General features: G+C 36.0%; 1 protein-coding gene across 1 annotated transcript in view; it reads left to right on the forward strand.

Annotated features, from left to right (window-relative positions):
* Positions 1 to 3861, forward strand: part of STX7 (syntaxin 7) — a 54891-nt gene extending 51030 nt beyond the window's left edge. Inside the window, exon 10 of the mRNA XM_017533231.2 lies at positions 896 to 3861. Coding sequence (XP_017388720.1) covers positions 896 to 988 — 93 coding nt within the window. The 3' untranslated portion in view covers positions 989 to 3861. The remainder of the gene's footprint in view (positions 1 to 895) is intronic.
* Positions 3862 to 27920: the final 24059 nt, after the last annotated feature.

The following is a 27920-nucleotide window of genomic DNA, read 5'->3' on the forward strand; positions in this document are numbered from 1 at the left end:
GGAGTCTAGGGAAAATACTTACGCATGATTTCAAAAAGAGAAATTGAGTTTGATGCATGAGGAGTATTCACTTGAATAATTAGGTGAATATGTGGAATACTCAAAAGTATTTATGGTTTTCAGGGTAATTTCAGACTCAAATGTATCTTTTGATAAATATCATGATACTTCTACTTGACACAAACTAAATTACAAAGTTTTCTGCTTTGTAAGAAAAAGGATTCCTGCATGTTGATGTGAGATGCAAATGCCGTTAAAGAAATACAGAAATCTACAACTGGACGAGGAATGAAGAATGAAGCAAAATCATTAACCATTCAGTTTTCAATGACAGCATTATGATTTTGTTTGCTCTGTGGTTTTTATTTGTTGAGATTTTGAATATAGTTTCCATTAATATTAAAGAATGAGAATGATTTTGGAAACTCATTCCAAAATCATTATATTTTGGAAACAAGAAATGTATGTGAGGAAACGTTGCCAGTGTATATTTGCTAATATCTTCAGAGAACCCATTTTTAAGAAAAACTTTAATAAAAGGTAAAGAATGTCTAAGCTTTTAAGTGGTTCTTTGTTTTTATATATAGGTAACCTCAGTCTCTTAAGTCAGTAACTTATTTCGTGGTGCCTTCTTTCTTAAGCTCAGCCACACCCTCAGAAAAATCACCAAAAAAAGTTGAAAAATTGCTCCCTTAGTGTAGCATTAATTCAAGAATATTTTTGAAAGAATAGTGCCGTATGTATTAAAGAGATTTATGAGAAACAAAAAACACAAAAATTTGAGGGCAATACACTACTACTGGTTTTACTGTAGAAATGAACCAAATTATTTTTAGTTGCTGTAGCAATACTTCACTAAATCTGTAAACATGTTTTTTTTTTTTTGCATCTGCAGCGCAAATCCAGGAAAACCCTGTGCATCATCATTCTTATCCTGGTCATTGGAGTCGCGATTATTGGTTTCATCATATGGGGGTTGAACCACTGAAGTTATAAAGGAACACATTCTTGCACTACATTGTCTAAATTATGTAGGAAGATTCCTGTAATCATGTTTTTTTTTTTAATTATTATTTTAAAGCTATTGTATAAAGGATGGTTCCCATAATTTGTTATTTTTATTGGGGGGTTGGGTTGGTTCCTTTGGATTAAATCTGATATTTTCTAATACTGAAAGATTTTCTGTCACTGCTGACATAACTTCCATGCTCTTCAATTTAATAATTGTTAAGTTTTTGCCCATATTCTACATGCCTTTCATTTATAATTTATTTACCCTGCTTGACTTAGTTTTGGGAATTCGTAAATTTAAAGTTGTGCGGATTCTGTCTGCATCTGCCTGTCAGTGTGACACACCCAGATTTGTGTTACTTCAATTAAAAATCTGTAATTTTCATTTGCTTCAGCAGGGAAAATATTCTCAGTAACTTGAAATAAGGTCTATTCATTGGTTGGTTTGTTTTTTTTTTCTGGTTCACAACAGCACAAAGTGTTTAATTTTTGTTGTTGGTTTTCTTTTAAGATCATTTTTACTCTGAAGTCGGTGAATACTTTTCTAGTTTATTTTATACTCCTGTGTATATATTGTTAAGCTTTTGCTGTAGATTGCGTAGTAAAAATACTAAGGATAGGTTGTTTTTACATATGGTTTATTTAAGTCTGATGTTTACTAGGGAAAGTGTGGTTACTGTAAGTATTTAACATAATTTAGAAGAAGAGTATGAAAAACCAATGCCTATTGTGTTTGGATTCTAAAGATCCCAGCTTGTTATTCCACCAAACTAGTTATCTTAACCACATCATCTGGTTTTGTGGGCCATTATTTACCTCCCCTTATGTCTTATAGAATAATGGTTACTACTTTTGTGTCAGAATTACTTTTGGAAAGTAACTTTCCCACAATTAACTGTTTTTGAGCACCTGACACTTCAAATTGAGTGTTTACCTTTTGTGCTGTTTTGTATCATCCTGCATTAGAAAAGCAATTGGATGTTTGCCAATTATCTCACTTGCCTTTTTAAATCAATGTTGTTTCAATGCACTAATCTGAATACTGTAAAGAGGCTTACCTTAGTTTATACTTTGTATTTTTTAATGTTCTTGTACAGCAGTTCAGTACCGAAGGCAGTGTTTAAACTTGGCAAGCTCTGAGACTTCAAATGGGAACAAATAGTAAGTAGCTAAGTAAACCGTATCTTTGCAACCAAAATAAAGATGAGTTTAAAAGTATCTGGTTTTGTGAGGACTGTGCTCTGGACCACAGTGGTCACCTGATACTTGGTGCTGTGCTGCCTGAAACCTCAGCACTGGAGACACCACCACATGCACTGTGGCCATTCAGTGTCTTTCTGGAGCACAGTTCACTCCAGGTTTTTATTTTGGGGTGTCACCGATTTTACCTACTTTGTCAGACTGGTAGAAGTTGCTTTGCCTATCAGAAAAACTCCATTTATTTTTTTTTTCCACAAAAGAGACTACAGAAAACTTTTTTGTGAGTGATTAGAACTTGAAGACTCCTGTGGCCAGAATCAGACTACTCTAGAACAGAATGGACAATGCAGGGAGGAGAATTCACACAAAAGGACCAGTTCTGAGGTCCATGCCCACCCACCAGGCCTGCTCGAATGTGGCCTTTACCTCAAGTGCACAGAGGCATGTGAGGTTTCTGGTGATAAACTCGCATCTTACTGCTGTTGTAAAGTCCCATCCCCATGGCTTCCACAATCAGTTCAGTTTTTTTGCTATACCTAATAAATTTACTTCTATTCATTTCACATTGAGTATTCAGTAACATCAAAAGTGCTTAAAAATTTGGGGGGCATGATTTTAGTACCTTTATTTGAAGTGTAATTATAAATTATTATTTTAAATTATTATTTTAACTGGCGCACTTATCAGTGGTTTAGGCAAGAATGTTAGTGGTTTCAGTTCTTTTAAGAAACATTAATTTTGAGGGAAAAACTTCCCGTAAAATATTTGGAACATAAGAGTAGTCTTGATTAGAAAAAATTAAATAAAAAACATAGTATAGTAGCCAAATTTAAAAATATATATATATTGACATTTTTCTGTAGGTCAGTTTTAGAATTGCTGTGAAAAGTGAAGGTTGCCCTGTGGAGAATAAATTAGGGTTGTTTTCGTAACTGACAGCATGGTGAATCCATTTGAGTCAAAATGAAGAATTTCCTCATCAAGTGACTATACATTTGTTTTTGTGTGCTCAAAAGAAATACTCAAACACAGATTGACATTAACCAGCCAGGTAAATTGAATAACAACAATATGGCATTAAGTATTTGGCTGTGGTATTGGTCATAAATAGTATGGTCTTGCAATATGATTGATGGTAAAAGAGTGATGTCATATTGATATAGAGTAGCTTGTTTTTTAGTAGGCATGGGACCATCTCTTTTAAAAGTACAGATATGGGCACAGATGAAGCTGAGTCTAGGACAGCCATGGATGCAGTGTCTGGAGTTGGACCCTCTGAGCACGCTGGCTGCCCCAGTAGCATCTGCATCGGTGACCAAGGACACTGCACTTTGAGGAGGTCGCCACTAGGTTGTTTGGTGTCTTCACTGCTTTTGTTAAAAATTGTAAAATTTTGTACACAGAAAAGTTGTGGTTTTGAATATCAATTTTGTAGACAAACCTGCAATGATAAATAAGTGCCTTTAAAGGCCCCTCTTTCCATGAAATACGTCTGTGATTTAGCAAGGAAAGTAGAAAATAGCTTATGTGGTTGGTATAATTTTTATTTCTGTCTTCATGTAGAAAAATGAATGTTATAATAAAATATAAAACTAATATAAAGAAAATAAAGTCATTGTCCACCTTAATAGCTAAGGTTAACAAAAGTAACTTATTCAGCAGTTTTTTTTTGAAAGTCAGAACTGAATTTATTTCTTTCACATGGCTGGTTTGCTGCAATATAAAGTTTTATTATGGGCTGAAGTAAGTTGACTGAGGGATTTGAGTTGAATGATATTTTCAAGTTCATTTAAATATGATAAAAATTTATTTGTGGTAAATAACGTCATCTGTCTTTCCTGGAAAAAAAAAAAGGTGTGTAGTTTCATGATTCAGTTAAAACAAAAAATGAACCTGTGAATCCCAGACCTTTTCAGTTCTCCATAACATTTGAACAGTTTGACTTGTCAGCAAAGAAATCACTTACCAAATTATAAGCCAATTGGAGCCTGAAAGTGTTACAGTGTACTGCTTCTTTTGACAAAACTCTCTATTTAACAAGTACCCTAACATAATTTATAAATCAATTAAGATAAAACCATTTTTTCTGAGTATTTAGGAATTTGTGTCCTCAAAATACTCTGACATGAGAGATAGGAAAGAAATTACCTGATTGTCAGACATGCACATTTTCCAAAGTCAGTGAATTGGAAGAAGCAGCATTGCATTCACTGAAGGTCACAAGATAGGTGGGAAACTTTTCTTTTTAATGTTAATTTTGAATATTTTAACAATTCAGTTAGAAAAACAGAAACCACTCGATGGATTACAAGTGTAAAGTGTTTTAACATACGGAATTAGACATCAAAAAGATAGGCGAGGGCGGTGTCTGCAGCTGCAAAGTAGGTAGATCTCAGGAGCTGGCCTAGGGACTGCTGTGACTCGAGAACGTCCAGAAGCCTGTGCTGTCTTGGCATGCGGCACTGACATTGTGTCTCAGGGAGCTGTCCCCAGCTTTTAGCTGTTAATAGCTCCAAAGCCAGTGCCTTGCAAGAGATCTTGGAACTGCTGTGAAACCCATGTCTGCTGCCTGCTAGCCTCTCAGGAAAGATGGCCTCTCCTTTTCTGTGCCTTCCAAATTTCATGGAAATGGCTGTTACTGATCAGCTCTAACTTAGAACCAGAGACAGAAGGAGTTTGTGGGAAGTGTAGTTTCTGGTCTACCTGCACTGCAGAGGACGTTTTACAAAGAGCAATGAGTTGACAGTCTAGCATAATCTTGGAACAAACACTGATATGTACAATTCAAACCACGTAAAGTGGAAGCCTCAGAATTTTCTTTACTTTCATTAAAGATTCTTTGATGGAAAAATTTAGAAGCATCGCCTCTAGGTAAGTAACTCATTTTTTCCAATCAAAATAAAAAATACATGCACTAAGCTTCCAGGGCCCCAGGACGTAACACAGTTTCCTTCCTTCCTTCCCTTCTTCCTTCTCTCCCATAGTAGTTAATAAATGCGTGACTTAATTTGGCACTTATTTGGGGCCAGTTTTTTTGCCAGGCTACTACATGCCTGGGCACCGGATGTTCTAAGAGTGAACCAAAAGAAGAACTTCCTGCCCTCAGGGAGCTTACATTTTGGCATTTGGCATATAAAAAGCACTTTGTGTGTTAAAAGAAGGGAAATAATCTGTGTGAAAGGAAGGAGGCAGGGAAAAAAATGGAATGTCTAAGTATAAATCTCCCTTTGGCCCAGCCTCCTGTATATCCAATTTTCCTTACTAAGTAATTGAATTTCATTTTCTTTTCTCAATTGACAGACCAGAATGTTGCTAGTTTTCTAAAGAAACTATTGATTTGAGTGATGATCTGTGTGTAATGGCTCCAAAAAGGAGCCGTTCTCTTGGTGGCAGCAGCTGGATTCAGAGCTTGGACATCCTGATCATTAGGACAGATATTTAGAGGGCATGTATAGAATTACTGCCCCAAATATCAAGCAGAGCACTAGACAGAAGGGTGAGAGCCAAGGAGAATTTGGAATCTATATTTCATCAGAATTACACTCAAAGCCAAAACAGTAAGTATGCTCCTTATAAGAAACATATCTTAAAATGTTTTTAATTTAACCCTACCCCATCCTTTGGCAAATCCTCTTCTTTTAAATCAAATAGGAACAAGAAGAAAATCCTCCCACTGGCTCATTTTCTCATAATTCAAATACCGTATCAATATACCAATTTTACTTCTTTGTTTTGGCAGTCATTTGGTTAACATGAATGTTACATAATATTTTCCTCCAAATAATCCTAATTTTAAATGCAGAAATAGAGTGAAATAACACACTAAATAGATTTTTATAGACACTGTTGCTTCTGGCAAGTTTTTAAGAGGTTGGTCACTTAATTACTTGGAGTGGGATTCCTGTAGGTTTTGTGTAGTGATGGCATTTATGCTTAAAATGTAAGTGGTGGAAGGCAAAACCAGATATCCTGTGCAGTCGTTACATGCACAACACCTCTGCTTGTTGGAGAGGGAGTTTTCTAGAACTGAACTGAATCTTTAAATAAACTTGAAAGGGCATTAATTCCCACTTTGGCCAACCCAAAGGACAAATTTTTAAGTGTTTACTGTAAGTACCGTTAAACAGTAGTTACTACAAAACCTAATAATGTTGGTAGAAAACTTATAAATGCAGTTATTTAGCTTCAACTAAGATTTTTCTGATACCTAGTTTCACTTTCTAATGCCCTTTGAAAGTTTTTTAACCAGTTGTTTAATGGGAGATCCGAAATACTGAACTCAAACCAGAAAGAAGAGAACCTATTTTCTAGAAATTAGGGTTTTAATCCAAGTAAGATGGAAGCTGTTGCCTTTTTAATAATTTGCATAGCTAAAAACTTGATGGTGAAAAGCTCCCAGATCAAAGCTGGCCCTTCTGTCAGTAATGATTCTAAACATAAAGCAAGATTTTAATGGGGAATATTATTATTTCATTCTTACTTCAAACCTAGGTGCTATGGTTGTTTTGAGTTTATTTTGAGACATTTTAAACGTGCCTGATCACATCCAGTCTCTTCCCAGGGCCAGATTTAATGTTCAGCCTCATAAAGGTTATCATAGTTTTAACATTTAAGTACTATTTTGCAGTGGGGTATATGCCAAAATTTGCTAATGGTAAGATAACCTTAGTTATATATCATTCACGTTAGTTCTATCTTGGAGGCAATAGGACATTTCTTGTTCAAAATTCAGGCTACCTGGTTGTCTTTGTGTCTTCCTAATCTGTGGTCAAACGTTTTAGTCATTTCAAAATTTTCTGTGTTGTTTTAAATTTTCTTTAAATCTAGAACGGAATACATGACCAATACTTTCCTTTGGAATGGTACGGACATTTGAAATAAAGAGCACATTCTTCACAAAGTGTAAAATATGCTTACAGCTGGTATTTTTAACTGAACTTTTGAGAAACTACATTCACATGCTGTTGTAAGAAATAATACAGAGACCTCTTTTGTGTACCTTTCACTTTGTTTCCTACACAGTAAACATGTTTCAAAACTGTCATAAAATATCCTACCCAGGATATTGACATTGGTATAGCTAAGCTAGAGAACGTTTCCACACGGAACTTCTTCCAGCACAGAGATCCCTCATCTTGCCTTTGATGACCATACCCACTTCGCTCCCATCCCTACTGCCTTCCTAACACTTGGCAACCATAATCTGTTCTGCATTTTTATAGTTTTTTTCATTTCAGCAAAGTTACACAACTGGAATCATAACCGTTTGTAACCTTTTGGGATTGGCTTTTTTCATTTAGCAAGATATTCTGGAGATGAATCCAGTTTATTGAGTGTATCAAGTCTATCGACAGGTGCTTTTTAGTGTGAATAGAATCCTATGGTATGGATGTACTGCAGTTTGTTTAACTGTTCACCTGCTGAGAGACATTGGGCCAGTTTTTGGCTACTATAAATAAAATTGCTATAAACATTTGTGTACAAGTTTTTGTGTGAACATAATCTAGTTTTCTGGGTCAAATGCTCAGCAGTTATATAGCAGTTGAGTCATGTAGTAGTTGAATGTTTAGTTTTTAAGAAATTGCCAAACTTGTACAGAGTAGCTGTACCATTTTATATACCCACCAGTGGTGTATGAGTAATCGTTTCTTCATGTCCTTTCAGCATTTGGTGGTGTCACCATTTTTTATTTTAGTCATTCTGATAGGTGTATAGTGACATCTCATTGCAGTTTTGATTTACCTTTTGCTAATGGCAGTGTTGAGCATCTTTGTTTTACATGCTTGTCATCTGTATCTCTTCTTTAGTTTCTTCATGTCTTTTCTTTCTAACTGGATTTTTTTATGGTTGAGGTTGAGGGTTTTTAAGTGGGAGTGTGTGTGTGTGTGTGTGTGTGTGTGTGTGTGTGTGTGTGTGTGTGTGTGTGTGTATTTTTTTCTAGATACTAGTCCTTTGTTGAATATGTGACTTGCAAATATTTCCTACCAGTCAGTAGCATGTCTTTTCATTTCTCTTTTCTGGGCCTTTCACAGAGCAACAGTGTTTAACTTTGATGAAGTCCAGCTTATCCATTTTCCTTTTTATGGATTATGCTTCTGGCATCAAGAACTTTGCCTCTCCCTTTAGATCCACAAAATTTTTTCTTTTATGTTCTTTCTAAAAGTATTATAGTTTACATTTTACTTTTAAGTCTATATTCCATTTTGAGTTAATTTTGTAGAAAATGTGAGACTTGGGCCTAGGTTCATTTTGTTGTTGTTGCCTGTGGATATTCAATTACCCCAACATGGTATTTGTTGAAAAGTTCCCTTTTCTCCATTGAATTGTTTTGCACCTCTGTCAAAAATCAGTTGGACAAAAATGAGTTAACAGGAAACAGTTGGGCATACTTGTGTGGGTCTAAATCTGGGTTTTCTATTTTTTTTCCGTTAAACTATGTGTCTATACATCCACCAACACCAGAGTCTTGATTACTGTAATAAGTCTTGAAGTAGGCTGATTTATTCCACTTTATCCTTTTTCAAAATTGTTCTAGCCTCTTAGTTCCTTTGTCTTCCTATATAAGTTTTAGAATGATTTTGTCTGTCTATTCAAATATCTTACTGGGATTTTGATAGGAACTATGTTATAACTATATATCAATTTGGGAGATTTGACATCTTTACTATGTTAAGCCTTCCATTCATGATCACAGCCTGTCTCTTCATTTTAATTTTGTTTTCTTTAATCAGTATTGTGTGATTTTCAACATACAAGTTCTGTCCATGTTCTGTTAGAGTTATACCTAAGCAATTTATTTTTTGCGAGAGATTGTAAATCGCATTTTATTTTGAATTTCCATGTTCAAGTGTCTGCTGTAAGTATATTAAATAAGGTGAATTTTTGTATTTTGTATCCTGAGACCTTGCTTAGCCCACTTACTCATCTTAGCAGGTTTTGGTTGATTCCTTGGTTTTTTTTTTTCACATAGACAATAATGTCATCTTCAAATATTGAATAGTTTTATTTATTCATCTCTGACCTGTATTCCTTTCTTTCCTTTCATTGCCTTAATGCAGTGGATGGAAATTGTAGCAGAAATAAGAGCAGCAAGAGTAGAGATCCTTAACTTGTTTCTGGTCTTAGGAAGAAAGGATTCAGTGTTTCGCCATGAAGTATAATGTTAGCTGTAGGTTTTTGAAGTCTTGCTGAAGTTAAGACTTTTGAACTCTTGCTGAAGTTAAGGAAGTTATCCTTTATTCCTTTTTTTTCCTGCAAGTTTTTATTATGAATTTGTGTTGAATTTTGTCAAATGCTTTTTCTGCATTAATGTAAATAATCATGTCATTTTTCTTCTTTAGCCCATTAATGTGGTAGATACATTGATTGATTTTTTTGAATTTTGAACCATTGTTACATCCTTGAGATAAATTCTACTTGGTCATGGTGTGTATTTGCATATATAGCTTAATTCTTTTGGCTAATGTTTTGTTAAGGATTTTTGCATCTGTATTAATAAAACATATTGGTTGGTGGTATCAGGGTAATAGCTTCAAAATGAACTGGGAAGTGTTTCTTTCTCTTCTGATTTCTAAAGGAGATTATATAGAATTGGTGTCAGTGCTTTATAAAACATTTGATAGAACTTTCCAATGAAATCATCTGGGCCTGGAGATTTTTGGGAAGGGAGCTCTTTTTATTGTAGTTTCAATTTTTACAGTAGTCATATGGCTGCTTAATTTATCTGTTTCACTTTGAGTTGTGATAGTTTGTATTTTTGAAGGAATTAGTCCATTTCATCTAAGCTGTCAGATTTATATGTAGAGGTTTTGGTTGTATTTTTTGTTAGACTTTTGAAGTCTGATATTCCAAACTCTTTCATTTATTATTTCTTTTCTATTTAGAACACTCTTTTAGCCTTATTATTATTATTGTAGCTCTATTGGCAATAAATACTCTTAGTTTTCTTTCATCTGAAAATGTCTTGATTTTCCCATTATATCTGAAGAATGCTTACACTAGACATAGACTTGTTGGTTGATAGTTCTTTTCTTTCAGCACTTGAAAATTGTTCTGCCACTTCTGGCCAGGCGCAGTGGCTCATGCCTGTAATCCCAGCACTTTGGGAGGCCGAGGTGGGCGGATCACTTGAGGTCAGGAGTTTGAGACCAGCCTGGCTAACATGGTGAAACCTTGTCTGAACTAAAAATACAAAAATTAGCTGTTGTGGTGGTGCACATCTGTAATCCCAGCTCTTTAGAAAGCTGAGGCAGAAGAATCACTTGAACCCATAACTAGAGGTTGCAATGAGTTGAGATCGTGCCGTAGTACTCCAGCCTGGGCAACAGAATGAGACTCCTTCTCAAAGAAGAAAAGAAAGAAAATTTCATGGTTCCTCATGAGATATCCAGTTTTTTACATTGTTTTGTTCCCTATAGATAGGTGTCATTTGTCTTTTTTCTTTTTCTTTTTTCCTTTGTGTTTAGTTTTCAGTTGTTTAACCATGATGTATCTTATAGATTTGAGGGGTTTATTGTGTTTGAGGTCTGCTCAGCATCTGTATGTTTATGTCTTTTGCCAAATTTAGAGATATTTCAGCTATCATTTTTACAAGAACTTTTTCAGTCTTGCCTTCTTCTTTGTTTTGGTACTCTGGTGACACAAATGTTAGATTTATTATAGTTCTGTAAGTCCCTGAGGATCTGTTCATCTTTCTTCTGCCTGTTTTCTCCTGTTGTTCGGACTGTGTAATTTCTGTTTTATCTTCAAGTTTATTGATTCGTTCTGCTGTAACTTCTACTCTGTTATTGAGCCTATCAATTAAGTGTTTCATATTGATTCCTGCATTTTTCAGTTTTAAAATTTCTGCCCCTTTACAGAAAATGTTGACTGACACCTGGAGTATAAACCTGTACTATAGTAGAGAGGATCAACTTAAACAAAAGTTGGTCTCTTTAAATAAATAAAGTATACATAACTTGGTGAAACTGATTTGGAAAAAAATAGAAGACATAAAAATTTTGGAATGAAAATACAGATAAATAACCAAGCGTAATTTTAAAATAATAAGACACTATAAACTTTATGCCCATACATCACAAAACAAAATGAATAATTTATATGAAAAATACAATTACCAAAATTAACTAAGAAATAACTAGATGATTTCTGCTTCTGGCCATATGGTTGACTAGGTATGCTCAAGGATCCTCCTGCTAAAATACAATTCGTTCTTGGCTAAAATGCAACACATATTATATTTAGTTCATTTCCTCGTTCATTAGAAAGAAAGATAGGCACTAAAGGCTATTACCAATGAGAGTGGGCTAAAATTAAAGTAGTTGAGAAACAAGAAAACTGCCCCTGAGACTAAGCCATGGACTCAGGTGAAGCAAAGAAAGTGAACCTAAGACTCCTTCATAAAACCAGGAATGCTTTAATAAAAACATTAAAGTAGTCCTAAGTCAGTGAACTCTGGTGGTTACTCTAAGAAGTGTGTGAAAATCCTGTCAGAAGGAAAGTCTCCCTAATTAATACTTCGAGATTAATCAAACCTGTAAGGAAACACCATTTGCATTGAGAAACAGTAGATTTAGATATTCAGAGAATTGAGGTGTTGGAATTAGTAGAAATAGAGTAACAGTTATATGTTTAAATAAATAATGTATGAATTAAAATGAACATGAAATAAGAAATATGTTGAAAGCCGTTATTAGAACCAGAGACAACTTGGTATGAAATTTAATTATTGAAATATATAACATAATGAATGGTTTAAGAGCAGATTCATCACAACTAAAGGAATTGTTGACTACTAAGTTTTAACTGAGGAAACAACATATTGCAGCAAAAACAGGTAAAGGGATAGAAAATATGAATTAGAGATTATGAGACCTGAATGATAGAATGGGAAGGTTTAATTTGTGCTAATTAGAGTCTAAGGAGTAGAATATAGAAAAAAATTGAGATAACTGCTGACAGATTTCCGGAGCTAAGAAAAACTTGGGACCCAGTATGGTGGCTCATGCCTATAATCAGCATTTTGGGAGGCCAGGGCAGAGGGATCACTTAAAGCCAGGAGTTCGAGATCAACCTAGGAAATGAAGCAAGAGCCCCACTCCATGTCTCCAAAAAAATATTAAGAATTAGCCACATGTGGTGATATGAACCTGTAATCCCAGCTACTTGGGAGGCTGAGGTGGGAGGATCACTTGAGCCCAAGAGTTCAAGACCAGCCTGGGCAACTTGGTGAAAATCCATGTGTACAAAAAATACAAAAATTATCCAGGCATGGTGCCAGCTATTCAGGAGGCTGAGGTGGGAGGATCACATGAGCCCAGGAGTTCAAGGCTGCAGTGAGCTGTGATGGTGCCACTGCCCTCCAGCCTAGGTGACAGAGTGAGACCCTGTCTTAAAAAAAAAGTGGATCCATATATACAAGAAACAAATGTATATGAAGCAGGAAAAGGAAACCAATGTATATTCATTATAGTCAAAACTAAAAATAAAGGCAGAGATCTTAAAAGCACCCAGAATAACTATCCACTTATAAAGGAATGACAAATTAACCAGAGACTTTTCTTCTTTTCTTTCTTTCTCTCTCCCTTTTTTCCTTCCTTCCTTCCCTTCCCTCCCTCCCTTCCTTTCTTCCTTCCTCTCTCTTTCTTTCTTTTTTTCTTTTCTTTCTTTCTTTTTTTTTGATGGAGTCTTGTTCTATAGCTCAGGCTGGAGTGCCCTGGCATGATTTTGGCTCACTGCAACCTCCATTTCCCGACTTCAAGTGTTTCTCCGACTTCAAGTGTTTCTCCTGCTTCAACCTTCTGAATAGTTGGGATTACAGGCGTGCACTACCACACTCAGCTAATTTTTTGGTATTTTTAGTATAGACGGGGTTTTGTCATGTTAGCCAGGCTGGTCTCAAATCCCTGACTTCAAATGATCTACCTGCCTCAGCCTCCCAAAGTGCTGGGATTACAGGCATAAGCCACTGCACCCAGCCAACAGGAGACTTTTCAGTGCCAAAACTGGATGCCAAAAGAGAATGAAATTACATCTTTAAGGTACTGAGAGAATAACTCAATAGAATGAGTGCCCAGTGAAATTATCTTTCAGGATCAAGGGTAAATTAAAAACATTTTTTTTCCTCAAAATGAGAATTTGCGAACAATGGACTTTCACTTAAGAATAAGGATGAAATTTAGAGTAGAGCAAAATGAGTAGGAGGGGAAGTCTGAGATGCAAGAAGGCACAGTGAACTAAAATAATTAGTAATCTTCTGGGAAATGTCAATAAATACTGTCTATATTGAGAAGTATTTACTCTGTGGAGTAAAAAAGAAGAGCGTAATTAAAATACTAACAACATTTTACATAACTCAGGAAATGTATATATGGGGAAAGTGTGGGGTAGCACTTAGAAGTTAGTGTGAGTGCTCCAAGATCCTGATACTCTTTAGGTTGGAAATTAATGAATGACTTTAGACTTTGTTGGTCTAAGTACTTACAGGAAATTTTCAGATAACCTGAAGAATAGCAATATAATATAACTTTCAAAGCAGTGGAGAGAAAACATTCTGAAATAAGGGAAAAACACTTTAGAAATCCTAACTTTGATAGACTCCCCCAAAAATGCAAGAAAGAAGAAAAAGCATAGAAAAAGAAATGGCATAGTATATAATAAATGGTTATAATAAATATAAACTGCCTATCTCACCAGAATAATAAAAAAGTCTACTTTGTTCAATATAGACAGTTTACAAAAGACAGAAAGTACAAGAACAGAAAAAGACAAAAAGTAGAATTAAGGAAAATAAAGCCAATATACCTAGTTAAAATAGCTACATCAATATTAACCTTGAAAATATTAAAGTGAAAAGCATTCATAGGAATAAACAGAGTCTCAAAAATAATAGAAATTTCAACTGAAGTAGGTATAGCAATTCTAAATAGTTATTAAAGTAAAAAATAAAAAATAGAATATATAGAGAAAAACAAAACTATTACATTGTATTTCAAGTAACTTGATTTTTAGCTCAGGCAGCAAAAAAGTAAATCGAACAACAAGATAACCGGAGTTAATCCAATTAATACACAAAGGATCATGTTCCCCCAAATTAGAGCATGCACATTTTCCTTAAGCATGTATAAAAGATTTGGAAGGAAAATGATAAAGGAATGTTTTGGGGACCTCTGATAGGGAAAGAGTTCTTAGAAAATCTGCAAAAGTTGACTGCATAAAGTCAACTGTTTTATTTAAAACCTCTCTGGAAATAGTTTTGTTGACTGATTCAGAAACACTCTAGGTCAGTCAGCTAATCAATGTCTAGTTAGTGTAACACTCTTTTAACTACACAGTAAGTGACATCTTAGGGTTTTTTACGTAAACACAAAAGCATGATATCAAATGTTACACACACAAAAATTTACCAGTATCTTTTTAACCAATGTGAAGATTTTCTTCCAGTCTTAGGAGATATGGAATTATTTCTAACACAAGGGTTATATTTATTAGTCTTCCACCGAGTCATCATAAAAACAGAAGTCACATCGTCACTATTTCTTGCTTGTCTAACCCAGCCTCTGTGGTACCCTCGTCAGTTATTCATGGCTCCTACGCTTTCCTTTAGAGGACTGTCTCCCTTCTACTGGTTAGCCTCAGGCTTTGGGTGGAATTGACTCCATCCTAACTGCAGAAATGATAGGCACTGCTTTACGTAAATCAGTCAGCCTAATAGCATTCCTTTTGCCTCAGAGATTGGTTCAGAGATGGGCAAAAACCCAGTCTAAGCAAGCAGCTTGTGACTTACTTTCCTCCAATTGGTGATCCAGCTAGGGCAGCATGTGGAATATGCTGCTCTGTATGTGAAGCCAGATACTCATGAAAAACATTTTAATACTGTGACAGAAGATATAGCTTCGAGACAAAGACGCAAGCTTGGGTAGAGTCGTTCATTCATTCAGTAAGCATTTGCTGAGTGCTTAATAAATGCTGGGCCCTGAGAAAAAGCAAAATCTTATTCAGCACATTCTGACATTGGGAACAATGGAATAGTTGATAGCTTCCACACTTAATTAGAAACAAAGATTATCTCTTAAAACTTCATTCTTGTATCTAGGAAGACTTTTGTTTTCCCAATCAGAAATTGTAGTTCCAGAAAAAGAACAAGACAATGAAAACATTGTATAAAAGATTTCTTTCAAACATTTTTCAATTGACAGTTTTTCACCCCAATCATCATGATGCAGAGAGGCTTCAGAAACACAAGTGACTCTGTGTTCAGACCAAGTACTTGGCCTCGAGAAGATGAATGATCAGACCAACTCACCATATGATTATAAGGGTCAGGTAGTTTAAAAAGAAATTACAATCTGAATTGAACCATGGATGAACAGTGTTGCTATTGAGCTACAAATCCCAGCTAATAAGCATAACCTTGTAAAGAGAGGTTACTGTTTGGGAAACTGCATGTTCTTGCAGGAGGGCAAAGCTTTTGCAATATAAATAGTTGTAAGGGTACTAGCTTTCATCTTTAATGCCTTAACCCTCTGTGTTTAGAGTTTTTGTATCCAGGTCTGAATTGAGAATTTTAGAAGCCTTGAACACTGAAGAGATTATAACAACCCCATGTGTAGTTTATAAAATCTTCAAAAGAAAATTTGCTTTCTCAAAATATTATAAAACTCATAAATACTGAAATGAAAATGGCTTCATTTTACATTTTATTTCAAGACGCTATAAATTCACCAAGACGCTATAAATTCATCAGAGTTAAACTTTTCTTAGTCATTTCTGATTCCTCTGTTTTACTGGTGCCCTCAGAGACTCAGTTTATTGGGTGATAATTCAGCATGGATTGCATTACAAGTATCTACTGATTTTCATGTAAGTTCCCAAAATATAGATGGAGGAGAAGATTATTTCTGAGAGGAATTTGATTATATATGGTGAAGAGTATGTTTTGAGTTTGGCTCCTCTAAACTTATTTTCTTCCTGAATAGGTCTAATAAGGAGCACCCTTCAATCCTAAGTGTATCTTTCTCTTACACAATGACAAGGTAATGTGGGTTTAGGGAAACAATGCAAGTTTTAATCTTGGCGCTGTAGAATGCTTGGTTTACATTAAACATGATTGGAGGAGATACTCAGTTGGGTAAGGGTCACTGTGATTCACTGTGATTCAAAAGGCCACGTCAGGCCTATTGCTCTGGCAAAATTTAATATGCGAGAGTTGGTAGGAATGTGCCTCAGAGAAGTAAGCTGAGCATTTCTGACTAAATAAAGAATGCTTGAAGATCTCTTTCCTCATCCTCAAAGCTGTTTATGATTTGTAATTTTTTTTTCTTTGATCATGGTATTAAGAGCAAACTAAAAGACCAACAGCTCTTGCCTAAGGATTCCAATATGACATTTGAGTATCATAATTGTTTTTTGTTTTCTTTTTGAAATATAGAAACCTCCTGGAGCTCTCTGGAATATAGCAAAAAAAAAAAAAAAGTTGGCTTTCTTTTTCCTTTTTCGATGAATTCTTAACTGGAAAAACTTTTGTCATATCTGGGTCTTAAAAGTAAATATTCGTTGAGGGAAACAGTGCATCTCAGTTCCTTACTTTATATTTCAATACTTTTTCTCTAATTTTTGTTTCTCTCCTTAACACGATTTCTAAATTATCTAAATTTAGTGAAATAATTGTCTTATCTAATGATACTATTACTTGGAAGGCGTTATTGTTTTTCATTGAAACAGAGTTCAACATTGAGAAATAAAGGCACTCACTGAAATGCTGGCAAACACATGCCAAAATGGCACAATTTTATGTTTTGAATAGCATTTAAGTCACAATTTATTATGTGCTGCTTTCCTTTGGGTCATCAATTGTATTACATTTTCTTAGATTCTTAGTTTCTTTGCCCTTATAATTCCTTTAAAAACGATGATGCCTGTTGGGTTGGGAAGGGAAAACAATTAACAGGGAAAGGAAAATATTCTTTCAAAATCAGTCTTTTAAGGAGATAAGTTGTTCCATTTAAATTTCAATACTCAACTAGAAGGTTTTGGAAGAAATGCGAACACTGTAGTTGAACCGCAATGCATCTTATTTTGCCTCTGTATGCCCTTCCCTTTTAACCCATAAAGAGATAGTTTTATTGAAATTCTCTCCAGTGGATATTGACCTCAGTTATATAGCTGAAACAACCAGAAAGAGAACCCATGCTTTTCCCCCTTATAATAGCCATCATAATGTAAGTGAAGTTACACTGGATGAATTAGGCAGGCAAGGAAGACTTTATTCAAGACTGTTGCAAAAGAGATCAGAACTGTTTCAATAGGGGAGAAATTGAACTCAATCACGCTGAAACAAAAGGTAGGAGAATTTTAAGCGTTGCGGTGAGTTACTAAGTACTGAAAGACACTAGACATGAGGTTGATAATAGGATCAGCCTATTCTGTGTTGGCTAATTGGTACCTACTGAAGTTAGACCTCTCCTTTCTCACAGATACAGAGATAAAGGTGCAATTTTTCTTGCTGATTACGTTTCAAAGGCATGGTTCTTAGGCTTTGGGGAAATACACTCTTGGGTTGTAGATTTACCTCTCAAAAATATAGAGAAAGAAATTATAATAGCAAGTTTTCTAAAGTAAATGATCTAAGAAAAGGGGCCTATACTCACGAAGAAACCCATCTAAAGTTTAGTCAAGCTGAGGAAGATGTTGAAGCTGTCCTAGTCATAATGGCTACTATTTGTTGAACATTTCATGCTAGATGCTGAGCTGTATGTTCTACTTACATTTACTGGCAATCTTCCCATCAGTCCATTTGGAGTAGCTTTTATTGTCCCATATTATGAAAGAGAGATTTTACAGGTGAGAAATCTAGGGCTCAAAGAGTTTAAGTAACTTAACCATAGTCACACAGCAAGTAGATGCTAGAGCAAGAATTTGAACTAGGGAGACTGCCTTTCTGTAGAGATCATACTTTTAGTTACTAAACCGTCTACTTCATCTGTATTTCTATTGAATATTCAGAAGTGGCAGGATCATTGCCAAATACTTCTAGAGCAGGTACTTATAAAAGATTTGCTGTTATCAAATCATCTTGGGAAGAATGCCCTTTATCACTATGGCAACACAGTATTTATGCATACTTACTGGACCGTGGGCATGCCTGCAAATGCAGCATCATGTATCTTACTATCAATTTTGGAGGATCCCCAGTTGATGTAGCTGTGTACTTGCTCATAAAAATTAATTCTAGTAGGAAAAAATGAGGAAAAACTAACTATAGCCATTAAAAACACATGTTAGAAGCTGGACTTGGTAGCTCATGCCTGTAATCCTAGTACTTTGAGAGGCTGAGGTGGGTGGATCCCTTGATGTCAGGAATTTGAGACCAGCCTAGCCAACATGATGAAACTCCATCTCTACTAAAAATACAAAAATTAGCCAAGTATGGTGGAGCGTGCCTGTAATCCCAGCTACTCAGAAGGCTGAGGCAGAAGAATTGCTTGAACCTGAGATGGGCAGGTTGCAGCAAGCCGAGTTTGCGCCACTGTACAGCATGGGCGACAGAGACTGTCTCAAAAAAAAAAAAAAAAAGTTAGAATGCAAGGTTGATTCAGTATCTGAAAATAATTAATGTATTAATGGAATAAAACAAAACCCCATGTTTTTGACAAAATCCAATACTCATTCATGATTAAAAAAAAAAAAAACTCTCAGCAAACTAGAAAGAAATTTCTTCAGCTTGATTGATAAAGGGCATCTTCAAAAATCTCAAATCTAATATCATCCGTAATGGTGAAAAACAAAATGCTTTTCTTCTTAGGTTGACAATAGAAAAAGGTTATTCATTCTTAGTACTTTCATTTAACATTGTCATTGAGATTATAGCCATTGCAATAAGGTAAGAAATAAAAGGTATCTGGATGAGAAATGAAGAAGTAGAACTTATTTACTTACACATGACATGACTGTTCATGCAGAGAATCGGAAGAAGTCTGCAAAAAAACTGATAGATTAACTGAGTTTTACAAAGTTGTAGGATACAAGGTCAGTATACAAAATTTGTATAGTTGTCTTTCTGTATACCAGCAATGAACATTCTACAAATAAAATTAAGAGAAAAATTCTTGATTCACAGCATCAAAAATGTGTAATACTTTTAGAAATAAGTTTTACAAAGGAAGTGCAAGACCTGTACACTGAAAGCTATAAAATATTGCTGAGAGAAATCAAAAGATATCTAAATACATGGAGGCATATTTTGTATTCATTGATCGAAAGCTAAATGTGGTCAAGGTGGTAAATATCTCCAAATGGATCTACAAATGTCATGCGATCGCTATCAAAATCCCTTTAGGAATTTTTGTAGAAATTGACTTGCTGATTCTAGAATTTATGGGGAAATGCAGAAGACATAAAGTAGCCAAAATAATTTTGAATAAAAAGACTGACATTGATGGACGTATACATTTGATTTCAAAATTTACTATAAAGCCACAGCAGCTGAGAAAGTGTGGTAATGGGACAGATCCATGAAAGAGACTAGAGAGTGCAGATATAAATCTTTACATTTATGACCAATTGATTTCATTAACTTGGACCTCATAAAGATGAAATGTGCCTTCTGCATTTGTCCCAGCAAGTTTAACCTTTAATACATAACAGCCCAAATGGGAGCCAGATATCAGCTTGTATTGAACAGACCAGAGCCAGATGGGTGGGCCTTGTTTAAAAAAAACAAAATAATGAATGCAAAATTAGCTATGAAAATGAGTATTTAGAATGAGGAAATCACAAAATACAGCACTTTAAAAAGCACACAAATAGCACAAACATAACAAAATCCAGAAAAATAACAGTTACTAATTAACTCCCTGTCACCTCTGTAACAATTGTTTTCTACATTTTTGGGGTGCACACTTTGATTTATCTCCTCATATGAAAAATAACATTTTCTCTAGAGAGATTGAAAATATAATTGAGTTTTCTCTCTAGCACATGGATGGAAAAGGAGAGTTCAGAAAGCTTTCTTGAAGCTTCACCACTCATTACTGGTAATGTCACATCTGAGTTTCTGGTACAGGCAGTACTCAGAAAAGTAATGGGAAAACGCCAACTCTGATATTACAGCTTATGGACACCAATGGGTGGTACTATGTACATGTCCACTTTTGTTAGGTCTTTGCTGCCCCCTGTTCCTACTGGGCAGTATCCTAGAAAAAGAGTGAGAGGAACAAAAAATTGTATTTAATCCTTGGTCATAATGGCCCACAAGCAGGGAGGCATGTTCTTCCTTCCTCTTAAGGTCAAAGATTGAGTCCTGAGGCTCAGGTTGTATCTTGGGGCTTAGCTGATGTGGTGATATTCTTGGCAGCCTGGCTCTGAAGGTTTATGTTCTTAATCACTGTGCTGTTCTGCCCTCATGCCTTCATAAGGATCATAAATGCTGCTGATTCTAGTGATCATTAATGTGTTTCACAAAAATTAGTCCCTCTTGGGTCACATCTATGTGGCAGCTACAGCCTTTACTGTGGGCTACATCTCCATTGCTATGGTTTGAATGATGCTCTCCTTACGAAATTCATGTTGAAACGTAATCCTCAATGCACAAATATTAAAAGATGTGGTCTTTAGGAGATGGCCTTTGGGAGCTTGGTCATTCATATATAGGACTAGCACCTTTATAAAAGGACTCTGGTTGAAGAAAGCCTCTCTTGACTTTGCAACCCTTTGCCATGTAAAGACACAGTGTGCCTCCCTTCTGGAGGATCCAGAAAGAAGTCACCATCTTGGAAGTGAAGACCAGACCTTTTCCAGACACCAAACCTGCTGGCACCTTAATCTTGGAGTTTCTAGCCTCCAGATGGTGACAAATAAGTTTCTGTTCTTTATAAATTATCCAGTTTCAGCCATTTTTTATAGCAACACAAATGAACTGAGACATTCATCTTTCAAAACATTTCTTTTGTTTTATTCTTAAAATCTCCTTTCTTTCCACCCCCCCAGTGGCCATTCTAGCCTTAATAATCTCGAATAAGCTTGACCACCTTACTTTTCCTTTAAGACTCACCTTGGCATTAAGATAAATCAATGTCTATATTAAACTTCAGCTCTGTTACTTTTCTGTTACCTTTTTAAACATGTTTCCCTGGGCCAAAAACATTTCTTCTCCTAAAAGGCCATCTTGTTGAAGAACTCTGAAAATCAGTCTTCACGAAACATGAGAAAATCCCAGAGGCCACAGAAATGGCAAATGGGAGATTTTTTATGCGATATGCTAGGCAACTTTGGCAAAACTGTGCATTAGCAAGGAGCTAGCTGAGTGTAGTCCCTGAACATGAATGCAGATGCTTTAGAGTTTTGTCACAAAGGCACTTGTCTTCACAAAATAAAAAAGTTTCAGCAAAGATGCGGTGATCAAGTGTGATGGGCTGGTGCAGTGGCTTACACCTGTAATCCTAGCACTTTGGGAGGTGAAGGTGGGCAGATTGCTTGAGCCAAGGAGTTCTAGACCAGCCTGGGCAACATGATGAAGCCCTGTCTCTACAAAAAATGCAAAAACTTAGCCAAGTGTGGTGGTACACACCTGTAGTCCCAGCTACTTGGGAGGCTGAGGTAGGATCACCTAAGCCCAGGAGTTTGAGGCTGCAGTAAACCATGATTGCACTATTGTACTCCAGCCTGGGCAACAGAGCAAAAGCTCATCCCAAAAATATATAAATAAATAAAAATTTGAAATAAAGTGTGAAGGACACCCATAGCTGATATGACCATTCTTACCCAATTTTTTGTGACCCTTCCATAAGACATAAAAAACCGTTGTTTTGTTTTTGTTTTTGTTTTTGTTTTTGTTTTTGTTTTTGAGACAGGGTCTCCCTCTGTAACCTAATCTGGACTACAGTGATGGGCTCATGACTTACTGCAGCCTCAGCCTCCAGGGCTTAAGTGATCCTCCCATCTCATCCTCCTGAATAGCTAGGATGACAGGCATGCACCACCACACTCAGCTAATTTTTGTATTTTTTGTAGAGACAGGGTTTTGCCATGTTGCCAAGTCTGATCTCAAACTCCTGGACTCAAGGGATTTGCCATCTCAGCCTCCCAAAGTTCTGGGAGTACAGGCATGAGCCTTTGCATCCTGCCATAAAAAAAAAAATTCTAACATTTAAGTGAATTAATGTGTGGGTCCAGATGGAATATTGGCTTTCCTCCACCCTTTCCCAGATGCTTGAAAAATATCTTGAGAAATCTGGTGTAATGTCACGGAAGCTTTGAAAATGGATTCCTAGACTTATGAACCACTGTCTTCTAAAGTTAATTTTGTGACACTCCTTTTTGACTACAAATGGAATCATCTTGAAAAAAAGGTTATGCTGCATTTTTCTGAAAAAACTATCACAATTTAGCAATGCATCCAAAACCGTCTATGACATTTGACCAGTATCCCAACCTGTGTCCTGGGACTTGTAGGAATTTACTCCAGGAAACAAGGAAAGATGCTATATCATGAAATATTTTAGTTGTGAACATATGTCATAGAAAAAAAAAAGTTATCTTCAACATTGTGGTGTAGTTGTTGGAATTATTTAATGTACTTAATTGCACATTATGCAAATATAAAGGTTTCATAAAAGTATGAAATAATGTTAAAGAAATGGTATGATTAAAATATATGCAAAATGGTGTGTTCTTTTTGCGTACAGCAATGTAAATTATGTAGCTGAATGTTCTGGAAGGAGGAAAAGAGCTTCCTGAGAAGACTGCTCTCTGATTCCTGATCTTCTTCCTGCCTTGCCTGCCTTGCCTTGTCACCCCAATTCAGTTTCTCCTCCCTGGGTAATTACCTCAGATGGTGAAAAATGGTCAGAGCTACAAATAAGTGCAAATGGTGTCAGCTTTATAACTCCTGGAGTATGGACCACACACCTCTCAAAAGATGGAAATTGATCATGCATAAGGACTAGGACTGAAATTTTCCCACTCCTTGAACAAATATTTAAGTGAATACCTTGTTGCCAGAAGACCAAGACCGTATTGCCTCCGGTTTCTTAAGCTAGGATTTCTTGAATATAGTTGTTAGACCCTCAGTTGAAATAACCTCTTGTGCTTGTTAAAATGCAGGTTTCTGGCCAGGCATGGTGGCTCACCTCTATAATCCCAGCACTTTCGGAGGCCAAGGCGGGCAGATGACCTGAGATCAGGAATTCAAGACCAGCTTGGGCAACATAGTGAAGCCCCTTGTCTACTAAAAATACAAAAAATAGCTAGGCGTGGTGGTGCACACCTGTAATCCCAGCTACTACTCAGGAGGCTGAGGCAGGAGAATCCCTTGAACCCGGGAAGCAGAGTTGCAGTGAGCAAGATTGCACCACTGTACTCCAGCCTGGGCGAGAGAGCAAGACTCCGTCTCAAAAAAAAAGAAAGCATCTTCCTGAGATTGTAGGAAACCTACAGCATCAGAAATCCCTGTGTTTGTGGTCCAGGAATCTTATTTTGCCAACCTTCCTAGAAAATTTCACAGACAGAACTGTGTTACCCTATCGTATTCTCTCCTTGCCAGCCTTCACTCTCTCCCTTGCTCCTGCATTTGCTAGTTCTTGGGCTGGCTCTTGCCTTCCTGGCTTTGCATACCTCCCTGGTTTTGCACCTCAGGTTTGCTAACTAAGGTCCATGATCAGCTCTGCAGTTCAGCAACTAGACCCCATACCCTATGTCTCTCAAACATTCCCCACGTTTGTCCTCTGCTCACCTACCTTTGAAAGAGGCATGATGAATTGGGAAGGATTGGTAACATTCACTAATGACTTCCCTGCCAAAATACCACCATTCTCTATGTCACAATCCTCTTATGACATATGATTGTGGTCTCTTCCTCTTGACCTGTGTTTGTGGTATCCTGCCCCAATTCAGTATAGAAAAACAAAAACAAGCAAACTGTACGTTAAAGTTATCTTTTTAATTTACCATAATATTAAAAAGATTTACATAACCTCCAGAAAATAACATATTTTCTATTTCTTGATTGAAACATTCATCCAAAATAGTATTTATTTGAAAGAGACTGTCAATTATATTTTACAAATTCCAAATTGGCCTGCCTTTTAAAGTCTCCCTATGAAAAATCATCATCAGTTAGGTTTCCTATTAAAACAAACAAAAAATGAGAGAAAAATTTGGCATTGATTTTCTGCATGTATCCACCATGTTCTGGGAAGACAAAAATCAGCATGAAAAATCAAGATTAACACCATATATCTGGGCATGGAAGTACATATTTATATAGTAGGGGTGCTCTAATATACACCACTTTCAAATTCAAATGCAGAACTGGTGCACAACATGGGCATAATTTGTTTTCACCTTCACCAAAAGTTGGCCCATGACTCCAGAAAGTAAATGATTAGAGATTTGATTTTCTCATCTCCATCTATTAATACATTTAGAAAAGCATTTTACTTGATAACAGAAGATTAGATTGTGATTTTTCTCCTCCTCCCAAAATATTTTTGGGCATCCTAGTTTCTGTGACTGAGGGTAAGCAGCTCCAGTACTCCCCAGGAAAGGAACTCACCTGGGTCCCAGACTTGTGCTCTCCCACCTACACATCTTGTGAGCATTCCAGTGTGAACATGTGCTCTCTTATGATATCCTCCTTATTTATTGGTGCTTGGTTGGTGTATTAGTCTGTTCTCACACTGCTATTAAGGACGTATCTGAGACTGGGTAATTTATAAAGAAAAAGAAGTTTAATGGACTCACAGTTCCACGTGGCTGGGGAGGCCTCACAATCATGGTGGAAGGCAAAGGAGAAGCAAAGTCCTGTCTTACATGGTGGCAGGCAGGAGAGAAAGAACCAAGTGAAAGGGGAAACTCCTTGTAAAACCATCAGATATCATGAGACTCATTCACTATCATGAAAACAGTATGGGGAAAACTGCCCCCATGATTCAATGATATTCTCTGAGTCCCTCCCACACACATGGCAATTATGGGAGCTATGATTCAAGATGAGATTTGGGTGGGGACACAGCCAGACCATATCAATTAGCATTATGGGTTAAATGAGTTTATCATTTCCCAAATAATAATGGTAATAAGACAATTTTTAAAAGTGAATCAAACACATTGACCTAAAAGTAGCCCTTGGCTCCCTTTACTTCAAAACTGAAATTTCTTTTGTGGAATATACTGTCCCACTTGAGAGAAAATTGCAGTGCGTTTAGCAGACATAAGGATGCTTTCTCTTCTCAGCTGCAATAGGGGGTCTCCCAGGAATTTAACAGGTGATTGGTTCAATAGAAAGCTTCAATGAGTGAATTGACTCTTCTTTCAATCCAGACACCAGACTTGTGATGTAGTTCGCCAGCCTGTTGTGTATCACGTGGGCCCACCTTTGCTTTAATCCCTTTGAGGTATGCTTTCTGGCTTCTGTGGAGGTACATGACTGTGGGTATGTTTAGCTATGCTTACAGAGATTCACTTATAATCTTAGCATTGGTGGATCTGAAAACTTGTTTTAATTGGCTTATAGTTTTGAGGGTATTTGTGGTATTACCATTTTTAAACATACTTATATTCATATTTATGTTCAAAGAATCAAGCTCATGCAGGATGAATAGAGTAAACCTAACACATAATTAATACACATTTTAGTTTCAACTGTAATGCCATGATTTTTCTCTAAAGCAGAACTTGAAACATTGAATGGCATGCTTATTTATTTATTCCTAAGCAAAATACTTAAATGTCTTAACAATTTTTATATTTCACCTTATTTGATATCTAATTTGATTCAACTGAATACAGGAAAGATAGATTTCACAGAAGAAAAATACAATCAACTAGTCCAGCAACACAATATCTAAATATTGAAAAGCATATTTTAAACCAGTAAATGACAGAATTAAGAGACATTGAATGAATATCTAGAATAAGGACCATAAAGAAAAAAAATTAGGAAACACCAAATTTGCTTTCTAAATCTCTTAACACTCAACTTTTAAAGAAAAATAGAAATAAAGAGACATTTTCTGTTTGCAGCCTCAGATTTTGTTTAAAATTATATTGTACAATGGAGATGACTACACCGTTTGGCTCCATCTGAAGAATGAATATGATTGAGTGAGCGACTTTTGACATTTGAAAATCAACATTGTTTACATTTAAGAAAATTCACTAGATTGTTTTTAATGAGTTTAAAGAGGTTTAAAAAGATTTAAGTAAACTGTATTCTATGTTCATATTACTTCTCTTCAATTATATTTTTCTGAAATTTGATAGCCATAAACACGCTAAATGAAGCCATATGTCCAAAGCAGACAACAATCTTAACTCTCATTTGCATTACACGAGTTCAAAACATTTCCCCACTTAAAAATGATTTTAAAACAAAAAGGTGAACACTTGAGGTTCATAAGTTATGAATAGAGTAACAAATTGTGAATTTGTAGCCAGAATACACAAAAAAGGAAACACATACAAATATCCAGTCAATCTATTAAATTTCTAATGTAAAATACGGTACTAAATCTTGTGTACAAGATACATCATGAATATAGATGTTTTATAGTCTGACATCAGAATTTTAAAAATTCAAAACAACCAAAGATATAGAATCAACCTAAATGCCCATCACCAAATAAATGGGTAAAGGAAATGTGGTATATGTACACAATGGAATGCTATTCAGCCATAAAAAGGATGAAATTCTGTCATTTGTGACAACATGGAAGAGCCTGGAGGATATTGTTAAGTGAAATAAGCCACGCACAGAACGGCAAATATTGTATGATCTCACTTGTATGTAGAACCTAAAAAATTGATCTCATAGAAGTTGAGTAGAATAGTGGTTACCAGAGACTGGGAGAAGGGGGACAGGGGAGATGAGGAGAGGTTGGTCAATGGGTACAATGTTTCAGTCGGAGGAATAAGTTCTGATACCCTATTGCACAGTAAGGGGACCATGGCTAACAATAATGTATTGTATATCTCAAATAGCTAGAAGAGAGGATTTTTTTTAATGTTCTTGCAACAAAGAAACAATAAATTGGTGGTTTGATCACCAATGGTTTGATCATTACACAATGTATGCACATATTGAAACCTCACATTGTACCTCATAAATATGTGCAATTACTATATGTCAATAAAAATAAATTTAATGAATTCATAGCAAAATAAAGTTGCTCAGTTAGGGACTGAATCCCATGTTTGTAGTTTCACCCTTCACTCTTACATTCAAAAAATGTTTATTGAGTGAGTAATATGCAGACAGGCGATAAATACTTATTGTTTTCCATTTGGAGAGAGCAGCTGAGTGGGTTTGATGCATGAAGTGTCTCAGGCACTCATATTCCAGGAGCCACAGTTTAGGAGATAGAGCTAAGAGTGAAGATATGTTGGATGCAAAGATGAGTAGGTATAAGGGGCTACCACCCGGGGGGGTAGGAAATTAACTCTTTTATCCTATATTTCAAAAGATATCCTAAGAAATTAGCATATTGAGCTCCTCTCAGGCTTATGTGTGGAGGAAGCAGGGGACCAGAGAGCTAAATACTCAGTTATTTGCATGTAAGGACATGGGGTCTTACTTGTCTCAGGTCTTGTCTTATAGACTTGCCTTTTTCACTTGCAATACTCTATCCCTTAGACAACTTCGCTATCTCCAATGGTATATAAATAAAGAGATTCAGCTCAAATTCATGTTCCTCACTCAAGTTTAGGGATTCTCT

This window comes from Cebus imitator, unplaced genomic scaffold, assembly GCF_001604975.1.
Source record: "Cebus imitator isolate Cc_AM_T3 unplaced genomic scaffold, Cebus_imitator-1.0 Scaffold81, whole genome shotgun sequence".
Lineage (NCBI taxonomy): Eukaryota > Metazoa > Chordata > Mammalia > Primates > Cebidae > Cebus > Cebus imitator.